Here is a 24,457-nt window from a genome sequence, read left to right as displayed (position 1 = left end):
ATTTCATAATTCACTGAATCTTCCTCTGAAGAGATATTTTATTGAACTGGAAGTCATTGTTTATATAGTGTGAATGTGTGTGGTCAACGGTGAAAGCAAATCCGTACCGTGGCCATGTTGCACATTATCAAAGTTTGTTTGTAATCTTACACGATATTTTATAAACCATCATTTTGCCATGATTTTACGTGAATTGCTTTGTTTGCTGAGTATCTTTTTAACGGCAAGATTGGTAAGATGATGATCCGAAGATATATTTCGATGATTTCAGCTCATTTGTATCAGCTGTAAATGTGGTTTTAACTGTACCCTAAAAAGATAATGCATTGTTACATCTTCAAATTTGCCAACAGGCTAGAAATCATGTTACGTATGAATTTTCGGCGAAAAACTATTATATTTTTAGGAATTAGTCATTGAGCATTGTGAATTCATTAAATTAGATGCTTCGCGTGCCAGTGCCTAAAGCGTTCATAAATAAATTGTTCTTTCTCTCAGGATAGAAGTCTGCCACTGAAGATAAAGAATAAAAAATTCTACTTTAATTCAATACAGGTAGCTAACCTCCTCCGAGCAAATATTACGCTGGAAATTTCACCACTTTTTTAAATAAGCGCAAAATTCTGTTATTTAATGAATATTTTGCATTTGAATAAAAATTTTAAGTAGGTTGGTAGTGTGAAAGTCATTATATTCAGTTAGAAGAGATTCCCACTCTGGAAAAGCATAGATCCGGTCAAGTTAAAGAATTTTTATCGGAAATTCCTAGACTCAAACATGTGCAAACGCAATTATTAAAAAATATAAAATTGTGCTAAACTGGTTAGTGAACCGATTCTATATGTTCGCTGACATGTAAGCTCAATTACAATGAGTCAATATCAAACTGAAATTATTCGTAAGTAACTAAAATATTAAGAACTCCGGGCGCCCATTGCAATAAAACGAAAGACTTAAGCCAGTAACTCGATTTTTAAATTGCAAGAGAATTAAATAGAAAACTACACAGTTCGAAACTGAAACATTACAATATTAATCTGAAATGTTATTTGGTTGCAAATTGGTTCCAATCTTCCCTTCAAAAGTTGATATTTACCATAAAGTTGGTTACACGAAATGATTTACATTTCATTAGACATTTTGCATTGCATTATTGAATCGTACACAAAGAGTACTAAAGACTTCTTAAGCTTTAACTTCTTCTATATATTTTACTAGTTTTGCTACATAGATAACGTTGAATGTGACACTAAGACCTACATGAAATTCAGATAATTCTTGGGCTGCCAAAGAAAAATTGACTCATAATTTCGTGCATTATTATAGGATGCCTATTTGCCGAATTGACGAATATCACGAAAGTTACGTTCTTAGCAGCGGAATGCAATTGTGCCTCTGCATGAACCTAAATATTTTACCTAACAGTTCTCAAATGCATTTTATAAATCTAACTTTAGATAATCTCTTGAAACTTGCTGGGAAACTATGGACATTATAGGTCGCTAATGAGCTTCGCATGAACCTTCTAAAATTTAGTTCGAAGACAGATTTGAAAGTTTTCTAGTATTCTTGTAAAGAATAGAAGCAAAATCACCTTCAACGATTACTCCTTGCATCTAAAATTGTTTCAGTGTGATCATTTCACATATGCTACTGCACACGTTTTTTACTTCCATATTATTTCTGATGATATGCATACTATAGCCAACTGCAAAAGAGTAAGCAGGACTTTAGTACTAAAAACTGTGTCAAATCTGGAGGACTAAACACGGAAAACTACTGAGGCTTCATCATATATGTTCAGACTGGGTCTGCAAACCGGACTGAAAACAACGACTACAAGAAGCCAACACAATCAACGCCATTGCATCTTCCTACAGCTTGCTCACGGACCCTCTTCCACGCTGTCTTAGTAACCATTTAATAGACAACGCATTTGTCACCCTCGCAGGGATGGAAACCATGGTATAGCAAGCAGTGAAATTATCGTCCTTTCTAAATATGTGACATATCCACTGCTACTTTCATTTTCTTATCAATACGTCCACAGAAGTTTGGCCCATACGCTGACGTAGTTCTTCATTAGAGTTTGCTTCGGGTCAGATTACGCCCATGACAAGACGCAGATAAATTATGGCAAAGGTTTGAAGCTTTCGAGTTAAATTGCAAATTATTAAAATGCAGCAGGATCACTCTCAAGAACATTCGACATCAACAACGGTCTACGACAAGGGGATGCCCTATCATGCGTCCTCTTTAACCTGGCCCTCGAGAAAGTGATCCGTGATGCTGAGGTAAATGCCAGAGATGCGATCCTCTTCAAGTCCACCCAACTACTGGCCTATGCTGACTATATCGACATCATGGGAAGAACCACCCGAGATGTACAAACTGCCTTCATCCAGATCGAGCAGGCGGCGCGAGATCTTGGGCTGCACATCAATGAAAGAAGACAAAATATATGGTGGCAACGTCAGCACCGAAGACGAATCAACCAACAACATCAACATCGTCGAAAATCACAACCGATAACAGCTACGATGATGAAATCCCCACACGGTTATTGTCAGCCAACAGAGCCTATTTCAGCTTACAAAGATTGTTCCGCTCGAAACGTCTCACCATAGGGTCAAAGCTTTTACTGTACAAGACTATGATCTTGCCAGTCCTCATGTATTCCTTGGAAACTTGGGTTCTTAGCAAGAAAAATTGCAAACTCTTGGCCGCGTTCGAGAGAAGAATCCTCTGAAGAATTTTTGGCCCCCTACATGAGGATGGACGATTCCGTAGCCTACACAATGACGAAATCTATGAGCGATACCATGACCGTCCGGTTGTGGATAAAATCCGGCTCAATAGGTTACGGTAGGTGGGTCACTTCATCCGTATGGATGAGGATGATCCTACCCGGAAAGTCAATAAGGGCAATATCTATGGTAGAAAATGAAGACGAGGCAGACCCTGCCTAAGATGGAGCGATGGCGTAGGTCAGGACCTCAGACAGCTTTTAGGGATATCGAATTGATGGACCTCGGCGCAAACCTGGGATGTCTGGAGTTCCTTATTAAGACAGGCCTAGACCGGATACCGGTTGTTGCGCCGTTGATGATGATGATGAGTTAAATTGGTGGTCACTTTCCATTTGTTGCTCCCATATTAAAGCAGAGAACAATAGCGTGGAACAATCAAAGTCTGATACTAACGCTAAAATAGCTGCACTTCCAGGTTTTTTATCAAACAGCGAAAACAGAAGGCGAAGGTGACACCGTCTACAACACCAACGCTCTCCAGATACACTGTATCAGATGTATAAACATATCATAAAAAATCTCCCCAAAATGGATGAAGAACAGGATGAACAAAATCTAAATTTCGCACACTACTCCACAATAAAATAACGTGATCGGTGGGAAAGGCTCCAGACCGAAAAGCAAGCTGCTCTCCGACAACCAAGTTCCTTAATGCGTGCCAAGATTTTTCTAACCATTATCTTTGCAACAGCAAGGAGTACGCAAATTCCCCTTAAATTATTATCCTCTGCCACGCTTCTCAATAACTTTGTTAATTATCCTTTTCTTCCATTCACTATAAAGTATCTTTGATCCAGCATGTACAATTGAGATCCACAGTTAAATGGTCTTTTTTTACAGACGACTACGGTTTCGTCCAGCGCAGCATCAGACGTTGCCTTTGCTTCTACCCTAGGAGCAATGTTACCGAAGTGATTAACACAAGCAGTTTACTCCCTTTTGTTCACATTATGTGTGCGTATTATATCCAGAGGGAATACCACTTCGGTCACGCTGCTCACAGGGCAAAAGGCAGAAGCTGCGTCTGATGAATTGCCTCTACCCTGAAGGAACCTGTCTGCAAAATTGTTTTCTAACTTTTGCTATAAGCCCAAAAACAGGGGCCCATGGATTAGAAACGTAAGAGGCAGTTTATTTCCAATTGGACCGATTCCCCCTCGATTCCAAACAAGAATTACTACTTAAATCCCTCAAACCACTATCAAAAGACTTCCAGTCACCCAAAAGCTGTTTCTTAGTGCAATCTACGGTAGCGAAATCGTTGTTGTCACCTAGACCATATCTCCGAGAAGTGTGCTGTCAAAATCTACCTTAGCGTTCAGATCAGCTTCCAATATTACCTTTTGGAAGTCTCTTCTAAATTACGTGTTATAGTTCGCATGAAGCATTCTCCTCTGTATCAACAATTCCCGTTAGTGTGTAGCAGTAGCATGGATACTTGTCGGGACTTTTTCGGGAATACAATAATAAAGTGCCGCAGAGGAACACAAGTTCTCTCCAACGCCATCAAATATGACTTAGACACAGAATACTCAGACTATATCGGCGGAACTCCCGCTCAAGTTGGCGCAAACAGCCATTTGTGAGATCCTCGATCCACGCACACATTCCAAAATCCAATCAAAAAGCATCTTCGATAGCAAAAGATCACACCCAGGCTATTTTCAAACCCCAGCCCAAAGTAAATCTTGCAATGTACATGCAAGCAACCAATTCTATATGTTTGTACATATATTCTTAACTGTAATGGGTTGAATTATGTAGGTTGAGAAAATTCTTCATTTACCAAAAGCTCAACTGAAATGTATGAATAACTGAAAAAACGAAAGATTTAAGCCAGCAACTTGAATGAATTAACAAAAAATTAGTATTAAACACTTACATCCTTTCTTCAAAAGTTAAATTTTAGCTTGGCTAGTGCAAGTACAAAATTATTTAAGTTTCATTTAGCGTATCCAAAAACAGAGGAGAAGGCCAATAAGCAAAAATAAGATGTAAAAATAAATAAGGAATTGCAGATTTCAGCTCTTTCTGCAAAATTAAATAGGACGGGAATGAGACAACTAAGTAAGAAATATATAGACATTACAGGCATCTGTTATCCCAGTTCGGCCCAACGCACTTATTTCCGCGCATTCGTCCTTGAGTTGATACATGTCATCTGGCTTTTGAAAATTTTTTTGAGGAGCTTTCAAGAGGCAATCCGTAATGAACTCAACTGTCGTAAATACATAAACCAGAATCAATATTGAATTCATCACGTTATATTAGAGTCCTTCGTGCATCTCTTTCCGTTAGTGCATCAAATTCTGCAAAAGCACCAAAAAGTAGACTTCAAGATATGTTGTTCCTTGTAGTAAGATTAAACGTTCGTGTATTGCACAACTTTATAGATAGTCTTTCAAAATTCTAGTCTGATATGATTACATTTCGGAGAGAGAAATTCCTTTAAGTTTGAGGAACGGACCTAAATTCCTTGCTTTGCATGTTAACCAAACCCCAACTCGATTTTATAGTTGCTGATAATTGTATCTCAACGGACACACTAGACACCACTCCCGCATAGTATAATAGTTTCAAACGACCTCCAAAATATCTTGATATGGGACGCAGGGTCGGGATTCTCCTTCTGGTCAGGACGACTACTTCGGTTTTTTTCCAGCGAAAGGCTCAAACCGTGAGCAGTCATCCATCCGCTTACCCTTCGCATCAATATGCCAAGTCTGCTTTGCGCCTGTCCAACAGTGCGTCCAGCAACGTCGTCTGCATAACCGACCAGGCGTGACTCTTCGGGCATATCGAGTCTCAGCAGACTATCGTAGGACGCGTTCCAGAGGTCCGGCCTTAGGATGGAACCCTGTGCTACTCCCGACGTGATTTTTATGCTCTTTTGGCCCTCCAACGTCTCACAGAGCAGGAAGCGGTCTTTCAGATAATTCCTCAATGTCCGCAAGAGATAGCTTGGCACGTGAAAGGAATTTTCTAATGTGCCTAGCATATCTGTCCATCTTACGGAATTGAAGGCATTTCTGACATCAAGAGTTATATGGAGCACTATCCGTCGAAATCGGCGGATGTGTGCCTCGTCTCGATGAACCGCATCTACGACTCCCATAACAGCATCCACTGTAGATCTCCCTGTTCTGAACCCGAGCTGCCTTGCGGATAAGTCACCGGCAGCGCGGATCGCTTCAGCGAGTCTACCCCCGATGAGCTTCTCGAGCACTTTTCCGGCCGTGTCAGGCATACACAGTGGTCGGTATGCAGACGGGAGCTTCGGGTCTCCTTTACCCTTACTGAGTAAAGGAGTCTGGCCACTTTTCAGCGAGAAGGGAAAATGCCCTCCTTCAAGCAAGCCTTGAACACTTCAAGCATCAATTCTGGCCGTTAGCGGAACCTCAATTTGTAAACTTCTGCCGGGATGCCATCAGGACCTGGCGTCTTTCTGTTTTTCATGGTGAGAACCGCTTCTTCGAGCCCTCTCATTGTGAAAAGGGGGCAATCCTCGACGCTTTCCGCGCTATTTACTTCAACCCGTACTGGGTGTCTCGGGAACAATGCCCGTACAATGCGGTCCATCTGGTCGGTGTTCAATATGCGCAACTTTCACTTTCCTTGCAGGTCTTGCTTGATGACCCACTTGGCCGCATGTCCGGCATACTGTCCTCCTATCTGGACCCTTGGAAGCTGCTGACGCGTGTCCATAATCCAGACACCTGTAGCACTTGGTGGGGACCATCCGCATTCGCAGCCTGCATACTACTCATCTGATTTTGATTTTCCCACAGCCAAGGAGTTTCCTCGCATATTGCTCGGGGGCTTCCACCAGGGCGAGCTTTTGGCCTCCAGCATTTACACAGGTTATACCTACCCGGGCATTGGTTACCTCTGGACATTCACGCTTTAGCGGCTCCTCTACTTCGACCTTTTCTGCGAGGCAGTTAAGATCCCGAATTTCTTCTTCTTTATTTGGGCGCCCCGGTGACACATCGGGTATATCGGCCCTCGCTGCCTCTTTCGCTAATCGCTGCGGTGAGCGACACATTTTTGTGCTCCGCCCAAACGAACTCAGCTCTTTCTCCTTACCTGTTATTTCGTCGATTTTTTTTATAAGTTTATGTATATTCTCCACGAAAAAGTAACCAGCGCATCGTGTGCAAGGGAGCGGGCCGCAATAGTCAAGAACGGATATTCCTCAGGGACACAGCCCCTACCCCAGTTTCTTGAGCGCTGACCTACGCTTAGCTGATCCGGAATTCACAGACGGATCAACGTTCGCTCGGGGCAACGCGGTCTACTAAAACCGATTTAATGCACACTTCCCGACCAGGGTCCCGAAAGGGCTGGCTCCTGATACACGTCACAACTACCACCTTGGCAGACCTATGCTTACATCACCCCGTCGATGCCGACAGAGAGTTGTCGACGCCTCCGGAGACTCCCAGTGTGTCCCGACGTGTACCGGTCATTCGCGGTTCGCTCTTCACCGAGGCTACTTCCTAGGGCGCAGGTATACTGCTAGCTAAGCATAACATAAGCGACCCGTTGAAAGTCGCTAACGACCCCTGAGGGCGAGCTTTCTCTAGATTGGAATGGTTACATACGGCGGCAAAAAGCTTGCGGCCGTTCAGCTAACTTCTTTTCTTCTATAATAGTAGGACTGGAAAAAATAGTATGTAGATCGGTTCATAAAGATTATCTACTTTCTTAGGAGGGCGCTTCGCTTGAAGCAGCATACCTACCAGAACCGGAAATCTGCAGATTCCGCACTTTAAGGCAAAAATTTAGAAGGCAGATGGCACTGCAGCGACAGGAACTACGCCGACCGCGGCATCCAAAACTATCTATCCTGTAGATGTCTGTAGCTAATATCATAAAAATCGCACGTGGAAAGGCGACAGATCATAAGGTTATGCGAATTTTTGGAAATCCATGTACATCAGGCGGTTTCGATGTCTGCTACTTATATGATTTCCGCATCAATCTTTGAGAAGGGGTACTCTATTGCAATCAATAAAAGAAAAGAATAGCCGACAGATGCACATGAGTTTTTGGGATGGTAGATTTAATATTTTTCACCAACTGGTCGACTCCATTGTCGAAGTGGCCAACCAACCGTGTTTAATTCGAAGATATAGACGTACACGACAAAAATAACCGGGTTAACGCACCGCTATGAACCATTTCTAAAATAGCTGCAGGGCACGCGTACTTCGCAAGTAATGAGGAGGTTGGAAAGAGTATGTCTCCACAATTTATTTATTTAATGAAGACAATACACAGAAAACAACATATTGTCTTCAGAGGTAGGAGCAAGTAAATGGCTTACTTTACGCTAAAAATTAGAGGAGGAGACAGAGTCAAAGGACCCAAGATGTAGGGCGTTGTAAGACCGGCATATCCTCGGAATCGGAGAGTGGAAGTAAATCTCGGTTTCCGCGAAGGGTAATATCCGCCCTACGTTTGTTATAAGAGGCGATGCAGAAAGCAATATCGGAGTTGACAGAGCAGTCCATCAGCCAATTGCAGAGTTTGAAAAGAATACACACATGAAGGAAGATAATAGGAGTATCAGAGCCAAAATTTGCCTAGAACCGTTCTTCAAGCATGCTCTGTAAAGAGAAGTTACAAAGGAGAAGGATTATTTAATAATATTATTTCCTGATCTTTGGCAAAAATACCGGAGTCTCTGAAACGTCATTTTCATTGTCCTTTAAGAAGTACCACAAAAAACCCTGGTTGAGCTTGTAACGAACACTATCTTCTAAACCACCAAAAACAATTGTGGTTAGTGATCTTGTCAATATATAGACGAAGTTTAACAGTCTTCATAGCAAAGCCTGACCAAGATAACTATTCTAATCCAAGGAAGTTTAAACAGATTAGCTTGACATTATTCTTGTTGAAAAGTTTAGAGCGGCTGGTTGAGCTTCACATTCGTGGAAAGCGCTTAAGTCGCACCCACTTAGTAAAAACCAACATGCTCACCACCGGGGGAAGTGCTCTGAGTCTGTTCTTCATTCTTTGGTGTCAAAAATAGAGGATGCAACTCTCAAGGGTAGGACTACGCCATAGGGGTGTTCGCGGACATTGAAGGAGCGTTTGACTGTGGGTGTTTCCGAAAACTTTATCATGCCGCAGGTGGTGTCGCTGTTACTTTAAGTGAATCTATGCTATACTAACGCAAATATTGTTGTGTGCTGAAGTGGGTGTCGATCGCTACCTAATAGTAGAAGTATTGGAAAGTTGCCCTCAAAGAAATGTATTTTTGCCACTTGTATGGAGTATACTAAACGACTCAAAACTATGCGAACTGAAAAATTTACCAATATAGGCTTGCTGTCGATCGGGATTTTTGAACGGTGTGTAAAAATATGCAACGCGGGGCAGATACCATCTGTAACAACGACTGTGTTTCATTTGGAATTGGGAAATGTGATAATTGCTTTCGCCATGTTTCCACCATACACTAATGTTTGCAATGAGCATGTCCCCCCGTCGACCTTGTGAAAGCTTGTCCCTTCCGCGTTCCCAGAGAATATACGGCTGTGATCTTACTGCGGTCTGGCACTCAGTGTGCCCCTCCATTCGTCTTACATACCACACTCACTTCATTTACCAGAATGAGATCATTGTCGCCAGTACCAGCACTGCCGGGGTTCTAACAGCGTGGCAAAACCTTAAACCCATAAACCGCTAGACCGAATTCACCTGTTTTCTTCTCTGTGGATTTACAAGTGACGTGTATAGCAAAATGGATGACATCACTCCAGCTAAGAGCAATATTCTACAATGTTTCGTCCCGGCGACATTTGGCAAAATTCTTGCAAGTCCCATGGTGTCACTAACCGCTTTTTAATATGCATACTCTCGGTGCTCCCCGAAACTCAGTTTGGCGTCGATTATCACCGCCGGGTACTAGAAATCTAGAGGCAACCGTATGTCCAACGACTTCCACCTTTTTTTCTCAACGGTTCATTGTTAATATTACTTCCTTTTTCTCAACCGACGTGGTTGACCCGACCTTTTTCAACCACTCTTATCGTGTCTTCTGGCGCTTTACTGTAACAACTACAGCCAGATCATAGAATCAGTGCGTCTTTGCCAGGCCCACCATCATCCTTATTGCATTCACTGAAAGGTGGACGTGTCAAAACTCATTATGTTGCTCCGACTGGTAATTGCCGCTTCCTACGATAGATAACAATTTTCGTGGGTCACTCTCTGCATCATCTCCTGTGGGTTTGGGAAGCAACATCAACTTTTGCTTTTTTCTTTGAGCAACGAATATTCCTTCTTTTAAGCAGGCTTCGAAGATGGGGAAAACGTCCGACCAAATCTTCACTGCCAGATTCAAAGCTCTGTTAGGCGTGCCATCCAAACCTGGGTCCTTATTGTCGCCGATCCAGCCACATATTTCCCGCAGCACCTCGTCGACAATTGCAGGTGCCACGCTATTTCGTGGTGAGGAAACAGAATAGCGATGGTAGTTTCGAGGAGACCTCTGAAAATCACTGTCTGAATCCTTATTTTCGGCCCCACTATTTGCGCCTGCACTGCTTTATTTTTCGTAGAGTGCCTTTTATTCTCATTCAGGAGAGGAATGTCCTCATTATTTCCGCACTTGAATGCTATGTCTATCTCGTCTACCATGTCCTCCTCGAAACCATTATCAATGAGCAAAATTTCCTCTTCGCTGCTTGTTTTACGACCTTTCAAGCTGCAAAAGCAAGCATTTCCTGAATTTGCAACAACTAAATTTTAGTAATGTTTTCATAGAAAAAAGGAAATGTTTGGATTGGGTTAAGAAATAGAACCTGGGAATACATGATTAAAAGTTCCTAGCCCCTTGTCTGGGAAGGATGGCCGAATCGGTGCACAAATTTTCACACCGGTCGCTAAAAGCTTTTTCGGGGTAATTATTGAGATGGGGAAAAAGTCAAATTTCTTGATAAGAGTTCATACCTCAATTAATCCTTATTTATTATCATATTTACTTGCAAAACCTAATGATACACTTATATCGTTTCGCCTTGAATGCGCGGACCAATTTTCGTCTCCAAGTCATACCATTTAAAAGGGTGCATTACATTTCAGAATATGCCGTAAAAAGTGTTTGAATTCTGACAAATTGACTTCGCCATTGAAACAAAATATCCCAGGCATTTCTTATTATAACACCGTAATGTAAGCACAATATAACCATTAAGTAAATGCGGATATTTCAACTTATTTTGTAATCGCAGTCTTCACTGTCTTGATCGAGCCAGTCGTGAGAGTTAAGCTTCAGCTTGTGTCTTGTTTTTCAGGATTTGCAGCAGTTCTGAAGGTAGACGTTTATCCTAGAAGACTTGTAATTCGAATACCACGTTGTTGAGATGTTTCGGTAGCCATCGAAGTGGAAGCTCAAATTCACAGGTTGTCAAATCGTGCATCTCGTTTATCTAATGTTCCAGCTGTTCTTCAAGTAGATACTCTGATCCGGTCATATATTTGGCATGGGTCATTGTCTTCCCATATTTCAGCAGCTCTTCAAGTAGGAATTCATTTGAAAAGCCGTAGCGGTCACCCCTTCCCCCTTAGGAAATAAAGACGCTGCAAATGAGGAATATTTTAATATCACCATGGTAAGGTTTGATTCACCAAACCAGCCACCGATGTTACGGTGCCTCGACGAGAGACTATTTTTAACAAACTTCTTTGCAGGGCAATCATTGTTGTGATGTTCAAGGAGGCTTGCAGAGAGGGCTATCCCAAATCCATCCACCTCTTTCCGTAATATTACGGAAATGATCTCTTTTCGAGGCACCATAACCTTTAAACCGCAGATGACCTCCACAATTCTTCGACGATGTCAGAAAGGGAGGACCTTATCCTTCCTTCTGCATACTTTCTTTGTTGCCGTCTTCTCCGGGGGTAACGCTGACAGACCAAACCTTATGTTGATGATATTACTATACGATCTATTTGAAACGCAATTAGTTTTTAAGGAGAGGTAACCACTAAGATTTTCCATTTTTACTTACTTGCATACTTTTCCCCTAGCGAGACGGGGGTCAAAGGTAAATCCTACCGTTTTGACACGATAGTGGTCCCAATTTAGAGCTCCATAAGACTTAAGTGTGGGCAGCCATTGCAATTTTTTAACGGGGCTAGATAGGGGGACCATCCTCTTCCTCTTACACACCCCCGCCCATCCTTACTCTTTGACCCGGTAGGGTTGAAAATAAAAACAAGACCATAACGACATTACCGTACTATTCGAAGGGCCATAATTTTTCCAGGCGGGGGACCGCAACGAGCTCTAGATTGAAAAAAGGGGCGCCCCCTTCCTCAAGGATGAGGTTTACCGTCCAGCTGAAGTTTCCGCTGAGGTTCGGGACGAATTCCAAAGAGCGTGTATAGAATTCTCGGATATGGATCCTTTGCATAGACCAGGTATTCCCAGGCTCTATGCATCTCCAGCAACTCCGGGAATTCTATCTCAAATCAATGATGAGATTGCATCTCACCTGTGTGCTGATATGTCGCTGCTGCAACTACAATCACTTGTGTATTGTGGTCCAGTTGCGACTATCAGATTGCACGGTCAGAAGATTCGCTTTCGTGTTATTGGTTTGAGTGACCAAAGAGATCCACCATGGAAAATTCGTCTGGAACTGCGAAAGTCATTCCAGACGTGTCCAGAATGTAGCATACGCGAGGAACCAGCGGGGCTTTTTCAGATCTCTCAACCAATCCTAACAGAGCGTCCAGACAATACAGTTCTCGGTGACGGAAGCGAAAGTGTATTGGAGTGGACTTTGGGGGTTATCTGCCCAGCATACCGAGCATGATGAGTGGATCACCGTCGAAGGCACCCGCCATGCCAATACGCCTGACATGAATTTTGTGGATGCATAAACAGCTCGAAGAACTGGAGGAGGCCAGGTCTGGATCGGGTGCAGAATTTCTGGTATAAGAAATTTACCAGCATGCACAGTCGGTTGGCACGCAGTACAAATGCGGTCATGAGTCGGCCGGAGGAATTTCCACCCTTCCTCGCTGCGGAGATTACCTACTTTATTACTAAGAAGGACACGGTGCAGGACCCCGCAGACACAAGACCGATCACTTGCTTACCAACCCTCTACAAATTCATCACGTCCATTATTAGTGGAAGGATCAATGCGCACCTCGGACCAACAACATTCTGTCCGAGGAGCAGAAGGGCTGCCGAGTTGGGTCAAGGGGTTGCCAAGAGCAACTCATTATCGACCCGGTAGTTGTAGGACAAGCAACTAGAGGCCAAAGAAACCTCTTCAGTTGCTATATCGATTATGCCAAGGCTTTCGACAGCGTTCCGCATACCTGGCTAATCGATATCCTACATCTGTATCGCATTGATCCGAAACTAATAAAGTTTTTGGCGACAGTCATGGAAGGATGGCATACCACCTTATCAGTCCGTGCATCTGAGGGTGTTAATACCTCAGAGCCTATCCGTATATGGAGGGGCATCTTCCAGGGGGATTCATTGAGTCCCCTTTGGTTTTGTATGGCACTGAACCCCCTTTCATGGCTACTGAATGATGCTAGAGGGCATGGTTTTGCAATAAAGTATGGCCTACCTGCTAAATGCGAACTGACACACTTGATGTACTTAGATGACATCAAGCTGTATGCTGGTACTGACGACCATCTTAAAAGTCTGTTGCGAATAATAGACATGTTCAGCCGTAATATTCAAATGGAGTTTGGATTAGACAAGTGTCGAATCCAAGCCATCCGCAAAGGTCATCACGAGCCACTTGCCGGACATAGCATTGGTGACCTCCACATCGAAGCTATGACCGAGACAGACTTCTACAAGTACCTAGGAATTCTGCAAGGAACCCATGCTCGAGTTGGTGATCTGAAAGAAGCTCTGCTGTCCGAATTCCTGTGACGTGTAAAGCTGGTGCTGAAATCGCATCTCTCGGGGAAGAATAAAATAAGCGCGTTGAATGTATTCGCAATCCCTTCACTGGCTTAGGCATTTGAAATATTCTGGACGAAGACCGATCTGGAAAACGCCCAGCGGCGGATACGGACAACTATGTCCAAATTCCGAATGAATCATTCAAAGTCTGCCGTGGAGCGAATGAACTTGCCTCGTAACATCGGAGTTAGGGGCGTGGTTGACGTGGCGGCTCAACATCATCGCCAAGTCGACTCGCTCCGCGCTTATTTTTACAGTAAAGAGCGGGCGAGTCCCTTGCATGCGGCTGTCTGTAAGGCAGACTGTGGACTGACTCCACTTAACTTGAAGGATCGATCTTTCAATCCGCTGTGTGGGGTGAAGTCGAACCAAGACCGGATCGATGAATAGAAGTCGAAGGCAATGCACGGTTAACATGTGAATTGTCTTTGGCAGCCATTTGTCGATTTGCATTTGTCGAACAGATGGCTGTATGCTGGGGAGCTCTTTGCTGAGACGGAGGGGTTCATGTGTGCCATTCAGAATGGCGTGGTCGCCACCTGAGCTTATAAAAAGCTCATCATGAAAGAACGGGTGGAGAACGACCAGTGCAGAATGTGTGGTTCGGCGTTAGAGACGTTGGACCATCTCATTTCTGGCTGTACTGTTATGGCACCGGTGCAATACATCACCAGGCACAATGCTGTATGTAAGGTTATCCACCAAAACCTTGCATACAAGCATCGGCTGATCACGGGAACATGTCCGGTTTACCGATATGAGCCGCAACCAGTACTTAATAGTTCTGCTTACAGCATGTATTGGGACCGGCAAGTTCTGACTGATCGCCACACTCTACACAATAAGCCTGACGTACTGTTAGTTGACAAAACGGGTCGCTCCGCGTGTATTATTGATGTTGCTATCCCCCATAATACCAACATTGAACGGAAATACGTGGAGAAGAAGGTGAACTATGAGCCATTGGCTCGAGAAATCAAAGAAATTTGGCGTCTCGAGTGGATGGTTGTAGTTCCCATAATATTGTCAGCTACAGGTATTGTACCTAAATCCCTCACAGCTTCCCTTGATGTCCTGGGACTTTCGCACAGTCTGGTTCAAACCATGCAGAAGTACACCATTCTGCATACGTGCTCGATGTTGCGGGGAGTACTCGACGGATTCTCCCACTGAGCTACCACCGGCCACCACCACCAGCGCCCCTTTAGTTGTTAAGTAGGTAGGATCGTCCGAGCCTAAATGCTTGACACCTAGTCCTAGTATTAGGTAAAATCCGGCATCTGCCGAGATTGTGATAACTCGGAAATAATAATAATCGTTGGCGGAACAATCCATCTTGGATCAGAGCCTTGAAGTGTGTTAGAGCACTTCATTCAAGACCGTAACGGTACACTACAGTAGACTGTAGGAGGCAATGTGGTCAGCATTGCGTTCGCCGAGATTATTACCCTGATTTGACTCAGGTACTCATTCATAGCATAATACCATATTTTATAAATTTACCCGAAAACCCCTCTTAAGTGCATTCTAAAAGTACACATTTGGTTATATTATAAGAAATAATATAATACGCATTTTTGGGAAGTTTGAAGGAAATCCAACTTTTATTAACAAATTTATAGAATGTCAAAATTTTTATTTCACGAGAATTTATCGCAATCTAAGACATAAGTCATCACCATATAAAATGAACTTATACGAACGGTGGAGTTGGATATATCAAGGAATATTTTGAATTTGAATTTTGAATTAGCTATGTACGAATGGAAAAATGTGCAAAGAAAATTTCTCACACAAAATAAGCACAAATCCAGAAGGGCCCAGCTTCTGGTATTTCCACTTGTTCCACTGCTACCATCAGAATGCCATCAACTGTTTCAAACGGTTCAATAGTTAATTACCCGGTAGGCGAGGGAGGGGACCTACATCGAGAACTGCCAAATTCCGCATTCTTCTCCAAGGAGCAGCTCAGATTCAAAATATATATCTAATTTAGAAACTCAATTTCAAAAAAAACCACGCATTGCCTTTCCTTGATCTGAATTGAGTAGGTCAGGGTTAACATATATTCAGGTTACCGAGACTCTTTTGTTCCGATTTTGCCAAAAATCATAATCAAATTTTTCTTCACAAATAGATTGAAGATTTCATTTTATTAAGCTTATCTTTGGAGGATATAAACAAGGGCAAATAATAAATGTAATAAATTCGCGCTGCCAGTTGAATAATATGAATGGGAAGAAAACAACATTTTGAAAAATTATAATAATAAAAATATTTAAGAACTGGAATTGCTAACGTTTTATTATATGTTCCAGGCAAAATTCACTCCTAAATATTGAGTTTTACTAAAAACATGTAAATATATTCCTCTACGTCAACACCGCGGAAATTGATTCAAAACTGGCATAAATAAATAGAAAGACATCGATCAAAAGAAAGATCCATCAGAAATCCGTTTCAGAGAAATGTTGATGGACATAAAAACCGTGGAAAAACACGAATTAAAATCTAAAAATCCTCAAAAGAAAACTCTAACATCTCAATTTGCTTCGGTTTTTGTTACGGGGCCGATTAACTAGATACCGTAAAGCGAATTCACTCAAATAAAATTCCAACTTTAAAAACTCGAAAAAAAATCTTTTCATTTAATCAGTTACTCATTCATTCGGTCATACAAGTGGAAGAATTGAAGAAGATATATCGTACGCGGATGAATATACAGTCAAGCCTATTAACCTAAATTTATCAGACTTAAAAGATGTGTAGAAGTATGTGCACTCCACACATTACTGTGTTGATGGAGAAAAAATTCATATACGAGTATCTTCTAGTTTCTTAAGAGCAAGACTAGATACGAGTGGATCTTAACTTGATCGCATCATCTTCCTGATCTTCATCGACTCGTCGGAAATTTATGTACATGTATTCGTGTGGTAGGCAACAGCAGTTTCTTTGCCCGGTCTGTGATCTTGTACCAAAACCGGGTCTTATAAATTAAACTGTAACATGGCGGTAATCTCCTTTAGAGAAAGAAGACTAAAATATGATGCTTAAACTACTTTTTTTTATATATCGACAAGAATCCGATTCTAGACAAAAGAATCTAATTGAGGCTAGAGTGAAGATTGGCGATAAAGATATTAGAGCTTAATTTTCATAGCCGCACGCATCATACCTTTTTCCATTTCTTTTGTCATGTTCTGTCTGGAAAAAACTATGCAATTATTGGAAAGTCAATGTAGATTTAATCTTACAAGAGGGTAAAATATGAGGAGAAACTAATTTGGGAGTTACGTACGATATTCGAAGAACTAAGGAGCGCAAAGCATACTCATGTAAGTGAAATTTGCAAAGTAGCTTACACGCTCGGAGACTTAATAGCTTTCTCCGGTTCATTTCTAGTTCTTGTTAATTATCCGTAAATTATGATCGCTTTTTAATAATTCATTAATCCAACACTACTTCACAGACTAAACGTTCTTTAATTTCAAATGTATTGATTTAGATACAATCTCCATTTGCTCTAAATATGGACCATTCCAATATTCCAGTTTTTGATCTACGAATATATCTATCAATTCAGCTGAATTAATCTAATCTTTCTGTTCCTAATTTCAGATCAATAATAAGTCAACGTTTAGATGATCGTCGCGGATCTCATCGTACCGCATCAATTATAATGTACGGTCGACGTAGTGATTTTACCAATAACTCAGCCGCCAGTAATAGACTTTTATTGGCCAGTTCTAACGGTGACGATAAAGAAATCATTACAGAAGAAGTTTCAGCTACAATAAGTGCCGTACAGAAAGATGTTCGAAGGATAAGTAACAGTGTACAGGCACAAATCGAGAGGATGTTTACGGATGTGGCTAAAGATGCCACTTCGTGTAGCTTTCAAGTACGATGTTTAGGATCGTTATCATTGAAGGATAAAGTTACGAGTCTGCAAGGGTTGCAGGATCCACTGAGGCAGTTGTATCTGACTGGAGCCGGGCAAGGGGTAAGTGAAATTTTCAATGTTATCATGTTTGACTTAATCTAAATATTATTCGTGGGTCTTCGTCACCGGTATCTCAAGAATCATCATCATCATCAACGGCGCAAGAACCAGTATCCGGTCTAGGCCTGCCTTAATAAGCAGCTCCAGACATCCCAGTTTTGCGCCGAGGTCCACCAATTCGATAGTCCTAAAATCTGTCTGTCGTCCTGACCTACGCGATCGCTCCATCTTAGGCAGATTCTGCCTCGTCTTCTTTTTCTACCATAGATACTGCCCTTATAGACTTTCCGGGCTGAATCATCCTCATCCATACGGATTAAGTGACCCGCCTACCGTAACCTATTGAGCCGGATTTTATCCACAACCGGACGGTCATGGTATCGCTCATAGATTTCGTCATTGTGTAGGCTACGGAATCGTCCATCCTCATGTAGGGGGCCAAAAATTCTTCGGAGGTTTCTTCTCTCGAACGCGTCCAAGAATTCAGAATTTTTCTTAGTAAGAACCCAAGTTTCCGAGGAATACATGAGAACTGGCAAGATCATAGTCTTGTACAGTAAGATCTTTGACCCTGAAATAGGCTCTGTTGGCTAACACCTACCGTACGGTATCTTTAGAATGGTTCTTCAAAATGATACCTATTGAAGTTTTTCTCTAAATCATAACGGTTTTTTGTGGACGGAGAATGAAATTTTAAAAATACACTACTGTGCTAGAGTGTGTAGGTGGCACCCACAAAAACCACTCCCACTCTTGCTCCCGTTCCCCGAGAGGTAACCATTAAGCATTACTTCACAGAGAGAACTTTAGTCCACATCGGCAAACTAAGGTCACGCGTCCGACACACTTTTCGGTTTCTTTTTGTTTATACACTCCAATTGGATCAGAGCCTTGAAGTATATTAGAGCACTTCATTCAAGACCGTAACGGTACACTAAGGATTATAGCACCCTATAGAAGGCAATATGGTCAGCATTGCACTCGCCGGAGAATATTACCCCGATTTGACTCAGGTACTCATTAACAGCTGAGTTGACTAGTATCCGACATCAAATCACGATACAAATCCCAATGCCACCAGTGAGATTTGAATCGCAACCTTCCGGATAACAGCCTTGTGCTCTAAGCACAGAGCTATCCGGGCACGGAGGCGTTTACTGCGATTCAATGTCCTGAATCTCATACAAAATTCTCTTCAAGGGAATGGGGTACAATACCTATTTTGAAAGCGTCGTTAAACCTTCATCTCTTTTCCATGATCCTTACAGAATGGCATATATTGTGCTCTGGGTCCTCGGGTGTTTTAATGCATTGAAGACAATCGGGAGACTCGTTCAATCCGAAGTGATGTACATAGTATAGCCATAAGTTCTGTCAGTCAAACAAATCGAAGTAAGAAACCAAATCAATCGAAAAGGACACCATTACAAAAAAAAACATAGAGATTTCAAACGAAAAAAAAAATTATTCAAAATGACTGCCGCTAGCAGCTATACAGGCTCGAAGTCTGTGAGGCCATGCATCGATTGCTTCACCCACGGTATGAAGCAGCATTTCTCGAGCTGCATGCAGGATGCTAGCCTTCAAACTCTCCAAATCGATGTAAGTTTGATCGCAGGTAGTCTTCTCTAAATTAGTCCAAAAGCTGCAGTCCAGAGGATTCAAATCTGGGCTGCCTGAAGCCCATTCATCCGCGATTATGAAATCAGGAACATGCCCCGCTAACCGCTGCTGGATTATCTTGGCTTTGTGAGCGAGGGTCGCATCCTGCTGGAAGCACCACGGCTTTCCAACAAATAGAGATTCACTCAATAGGTCGACTACATCTTTTAACATCTTTCGTACACGCTCGCATTGGTTTTGACGCCCTTCCTCGCAGAAATGAATATAAGTTGCTCCGTGATATGAGACGCTCTACCATACCATGACAGAAGTCGTTTGGTGACGACGTTGGACTCGCGGAGCATTTTTTTTGGCTTCATAAGAATTGTAAGCGTATACTCGATCATTTTGTCGGTTGAATTTTTCCACAATGGTAAAAATTTTTTCATCACAAAATTGAGTTCGCCGTATTTCCTTCAGTTTTGGCGTTAACATATGGCTAACGCACCGCCGGTACGCACCAATACCGAGATCTTCTCGTAAAATACGACTCATACTTCAAGTTGAAACGTCCATTACAGCCGGCATTCGTTTCTGCTTGCGGAGAGGATTGCGACGAACACGCTCACGCATAACATACACAACATTCGGGCGACTTACGAAGCGCGGGCGCCCCTCCCGCGACCTGTCAACCACATCAGCTATTTCGGGGTATCGAGCTAATATCGTAAAAATGAATCGTCCATTTACCGGCAGCTTTTTTAACAAACTATGAATCTTTTTCGACGCATTCCCACATTGGTGCAACGCAAAAATAGCAATTCTTTTTTTGCAGTTATCGAACTTCATCGTGTTGTTTGAACTAGCTTTTACTGCCTTTTCCCGCGCATAGTCCAAGTGCCCGTTGAAACTCAATTCGACATCCATCACTACGCCCAGGTATTAAATGGTCAATTTTGAAACAATCTCTTATTATTGCTTTTACGGCGATTGGTAATGAAGGCCTCCCCTGTCCTTTGATCCGCTCAGTCCAGCTTAACTGTTCATAATCATAATTTGATAGTAACAATCGCTATATGGCCTACAAAACCAATGAACGTGGCATCATCTGGCACGCGAAGACCAAATATTCTATGGTAAATGACATGTACATAAAATTATCTAACATCTCAAATTATGCTATTATGGTACTAGGAAGAACGCAACAGCTGTACGTATAGACATCATTGATTTTTGCCCTAGCAAACTGACTACTGGTAAGGCCCTCATCGAAGCGTCCCCAGAGGTGACGTCCAAACTAAACGCTTGCTCACCACGTCGAAGCATGGGTGAAGACATCAAGTTCCTTAAGGGTGTGGACCGCTGGTTACACGGAACGAGATGGCGATGGAAGGCTTCCGTAGCAGGCGCAACAATCCCAAAGCCCATTTCTCTTGTCGAAGATCAGGTCAAACCAACCTTCAAACCTACCTCTGCCTCTCCTATTATCGACACCATCAACATTTTGCCAATTCAACTGAAGGGTTCTAGTTCTTATAGCGACATTTCGTTTCCTTGCCTAGCGGCTCTGGGTTAGTATCGCAACATGCTAATCACTATAATTCGTTTGAAGGTTTAAGTTGACGTTTCAGGCGTCTATATTTCTACCTGAAATATGCTGACATGATTACCTATTGGTTTCAAGTATATTTTATTCAAACCAATAGCCCCTATGGCTACTGCAAGGAACTCGTCAGTGTAACGGGAAATCATTTACTAGTTTACCCCACAGGTCACTAGCCCGCTCTCCCAGTCTTATTCTTCTCCTTCAGACTTTGTTCCATTCACAAGCGGGGCTGGCTCGTCGTGATCTGCGTCGCTATTTGGTTCTATCAAATGCCTGATCTGGATGTAGTCGGGAGGCTTTTAAATCCTCATGCAGCATATCAAGCCACCGTTGTTTCGGCCGGCCTTTTGGTTGCTTACCATTGAATTCGATGTTCAGACCAATCTTAGCGAGTAAATTCTCGTTAGTGCGAAAGACACCGTCCATTGTCTTTTATAATCGGCCAACACTCAGAACCATAGAGAGCAACAGGACGGATGACATTGCAGTAAATTTTAGATTTAGATAGAGATATAGAGATGTTCGTTGATTCGTCGATCACAGAGAACACCAGTTGTGGAACGCCAGTTCATCCAGGTTGCGTTAATGGATGAAGCAATTACATAACGCACTTCTCCATTGGCAAAAATATTTAAATCATCCAGTTCCGGGCAGGTCACTGCCGCAAACAGTGATTGTGCCTGTTTCATTTTTAATCAGAATCGATTTGAGACCGTGTTGGATGAGAACGATCATTCCGTCTTTGGGCGACTTGACACGAGGCTAAGAAAACATCATCTGCATAAAGCAGTGTATAGGGCGCTGGACTTTCCGTGTGATGGAGTCCATTACAAGAATAAAGAGAAATGGTGAGATGGCGCTTCTTTGATGGACACCAACAGAAACACGAAGCGGTTTTGATACACCCGCCACACTTCGAACTTTGCTTTTCGGATCGCAGTAGAGCAATTGAACCCAACGTACGAGTTCTTCTGGCACACTCTCCCAGGCTGCACATGATTTAGTCCTCATTATCTATTTCCTACATTGCAACAGGACGGACAATTGGCCAGCTAGCCACGGTTGTGTTTATATAGAAATCCAAATCCAAATCTAAGCCCGGTGGCTGGGTTATCCTAAAGAGATTGGCCAGTTGGCAACTACAATGCATACGAACCTGAAGGTAGTTTCAATAGACGCGATAGTGAAATTTCTCCGAAACAACTACGGTGATACTCCTACTAATATTTGCATGGTGCCTGTTAATACAGAATAGGTTCAAAGTTGGGAATTTGTGCCTGTGATTTGCTACTTGGTATCACACAATTTGAGTTAGTCTTTCCCGAAGAAAGATCAATCTCGTCTCTTCGAACTCGAAACACATTTAGCTCGATGATGTTAAAATCGGTACTTGATTAAAAGTGACATCAAATGTAACCAGCCAAAAGCTCTTCAATTTCGCGGTCGGCATGGTAAAGAGATACGAAAGGCACGTTTATTTCATCATGAGCTTTTAGGTCATCGTCGAACCTTCATGTAGAATAAGTGTGGCCTAGGTCTGGAATAATAAGAGTGGAAGTTATGTTGTGCGGTTAGAATTTAGGTGAAACACTCCGCCCTGTTTTTCATGGGCATATTTTCGACCGTGCAGTAGTCCTCCATGATATTAAAGAGAATTTAGCGGTTTGTTTCTCCGGACTTTTCCACGAAAGAACTATCGGACAAGAATTGCAGAATATCATTTTCGTATTTTATAAATTGAAGCAGGCACAATCACTGTCAGCGGCAGTCATCTGCCCAGAACTGAGCGATTTAAATACCTCGGGTCAACGCTATCAGCCAATGGAGAAATATGTTATGAAATTGCTTCACGCATTAACGCAACCTGGATGAAGTGACGTTCCACAACTGGTGTTCTTTGTGATCGACATATCAACGAACGTCACAAATCTAAAATTTATCGCAATGTCGTCCGTCCTGTCGCTCTCTATGGTCCTGAGTGTTAACCGACTATAAAAGATAATGAACGGTGTCCCGCGGTAATGGAGGCGAACATGTTGCATTGGACTAGTGTAATGATACCTTGTGAGCAGGACAAAGGATGAAGAAAAAGAAGAAGATTTTGTAAATTGTCCGTGCTTTCGACAACCTAGAGTGGGGGTATCTTAGAACTTGCCTTCTATGCTAGCAGGTTCTTTTACTGTTGTCAATTGGTAACAGTCAACGACTTATTTGTCTTAATGGCTGTTCTGATCAATGATCCAGTGAGAAAATTGTAGCCTAAATCCTGGAATAAACTCTACCAGAAATTTGTTTTTGCTGAAGCCCTCTTAATGGTTTATGTCGCATTCGGCTTTGACAGTTACTGTCGACCGTAAAGCTAAGGCGCTACTTTCATCTTTTTCTAAATGTCTTTCCCTGGTGACAACAGATCCGCTAATGTTGGCGTACAATTATCCGCTTTGTGGCAAAAACATGGTTCAACTGCCTCACGGTTCACTTATCGCTGTTTTGAAATCTGAAATTTATTTACACTGGTAACACTGGATGCTTTATATTTCGGTGCATATATATATACATGCACGACTCTTATTTTGACGCCTGATCTATTCTAAAGATACGCAAGTCATCTGCATATCTAGTTTCTTCAGAGAAAGCATTCTTGCGTCAACTTCGATTTTTGGTTTTCCAATGTGAATTTTTAATAATTTTAACTTTACGTTTTTGGGAATTTGAAAATATCTACCATGATTTAGTTCATTCTTGCATCATACTCCCGTTTTTTGTCCAAAATCAGTCCAGTTCGGAGATAATTTAGAATATTTATTTTTATTTTGTTGAGAATATTAGAATATGCTGACTTGCGGTAGTTGGGACTACGACTCCTTTTTCGTGGCAAAATATGTACTTTTAGTCGAAAATTAGGTACAGGTAGGCCAGATATATCTTAAATTCAGGTGCATGTTGAATGGGAATGTTCCTTAGTTTATACAGTTTTTACTTTTTATTCGATTTTTTATGCGATTCTTCGCAAGAGGTAGTTGCAGAATATAAGCTACTGGATCGCGACTGATTGTAAATCTAAAGATATCAGGATGTGGTACAATTTTGTATAGGAGCTGCAGTATGATTTTCTTGAAAAATTATCGCACTTAGAAATACTGAATTCATGTTGTGTCCTGGAATTCAATCATTTATTTATTTTCAAAAGAGCCAAAAAACAACTTTCTTGGAAATTCTTTTCCTAAAAACGGCCATTATCACTCATGAATAATTTGCCTTTTGAAACTAAAAAAAGCCGCTTTACTACTCTAAATAATTTAAATAAAGTCAGTCAAACTTTCCATTTCCGTTTCACATAAATTTAGTCTTCTCTCAAACCAACGTTCTGCTACCTATGACGTCAAAGAACGTCACGCATTAATTACTACGTATGCTATTCAAAAATCACCTTGATCAAACTTCTTACGGTCTCCTATCAATTTTCAGAACAT

The 24,457-nt window shown here is 42.0% G+C and overlaps 1 protein-coding gene across 6 annotated transcripts in view; it reads left to right on the top strand.

Annotated features, from left to right (window-relative positions):
- LOC119659920 overlaps nucleotides 1–24,457 on the top strand; it is a 175,095-nt gene that overhangs the window by 73,622 nt on the left and 77,016 nt on the right. For all 6 annotated transcript variants that reach the window (XM_038068246.1, XM_038068248.1, XM_038068245.1 and 3 more), the window contains exon 2: nucleotides 17,392–17,776. In XM_038068246.1, the coding sequence (XP_037924174.1) occupies nucleotides 17,392–17,776 (385 nt within the window). The remainder of the gene's footprint in view (nucleotides 1–17,391; nucleotides 17,777–24,457) is intronic.

Source organism: Hermetia illucens, chromosome 6 (genome assembly GCF_905115235.1).
Source record: "Hermetia illucens chromosome 6, iHerIll2.2.curated.20191125, whole genome shotgun sequence".
In the NCBI taxonomy this organism is placed as follows: domain Eukaryota; kingdom Metazoa; phylum Arthropoda; class Insecta; order Diptera; family Stratiomyidae; genus Hermetia; species Hermetia illucens.
This window is presented reverse-complemented; position numbering and strand designations above follow the sequence as displayed.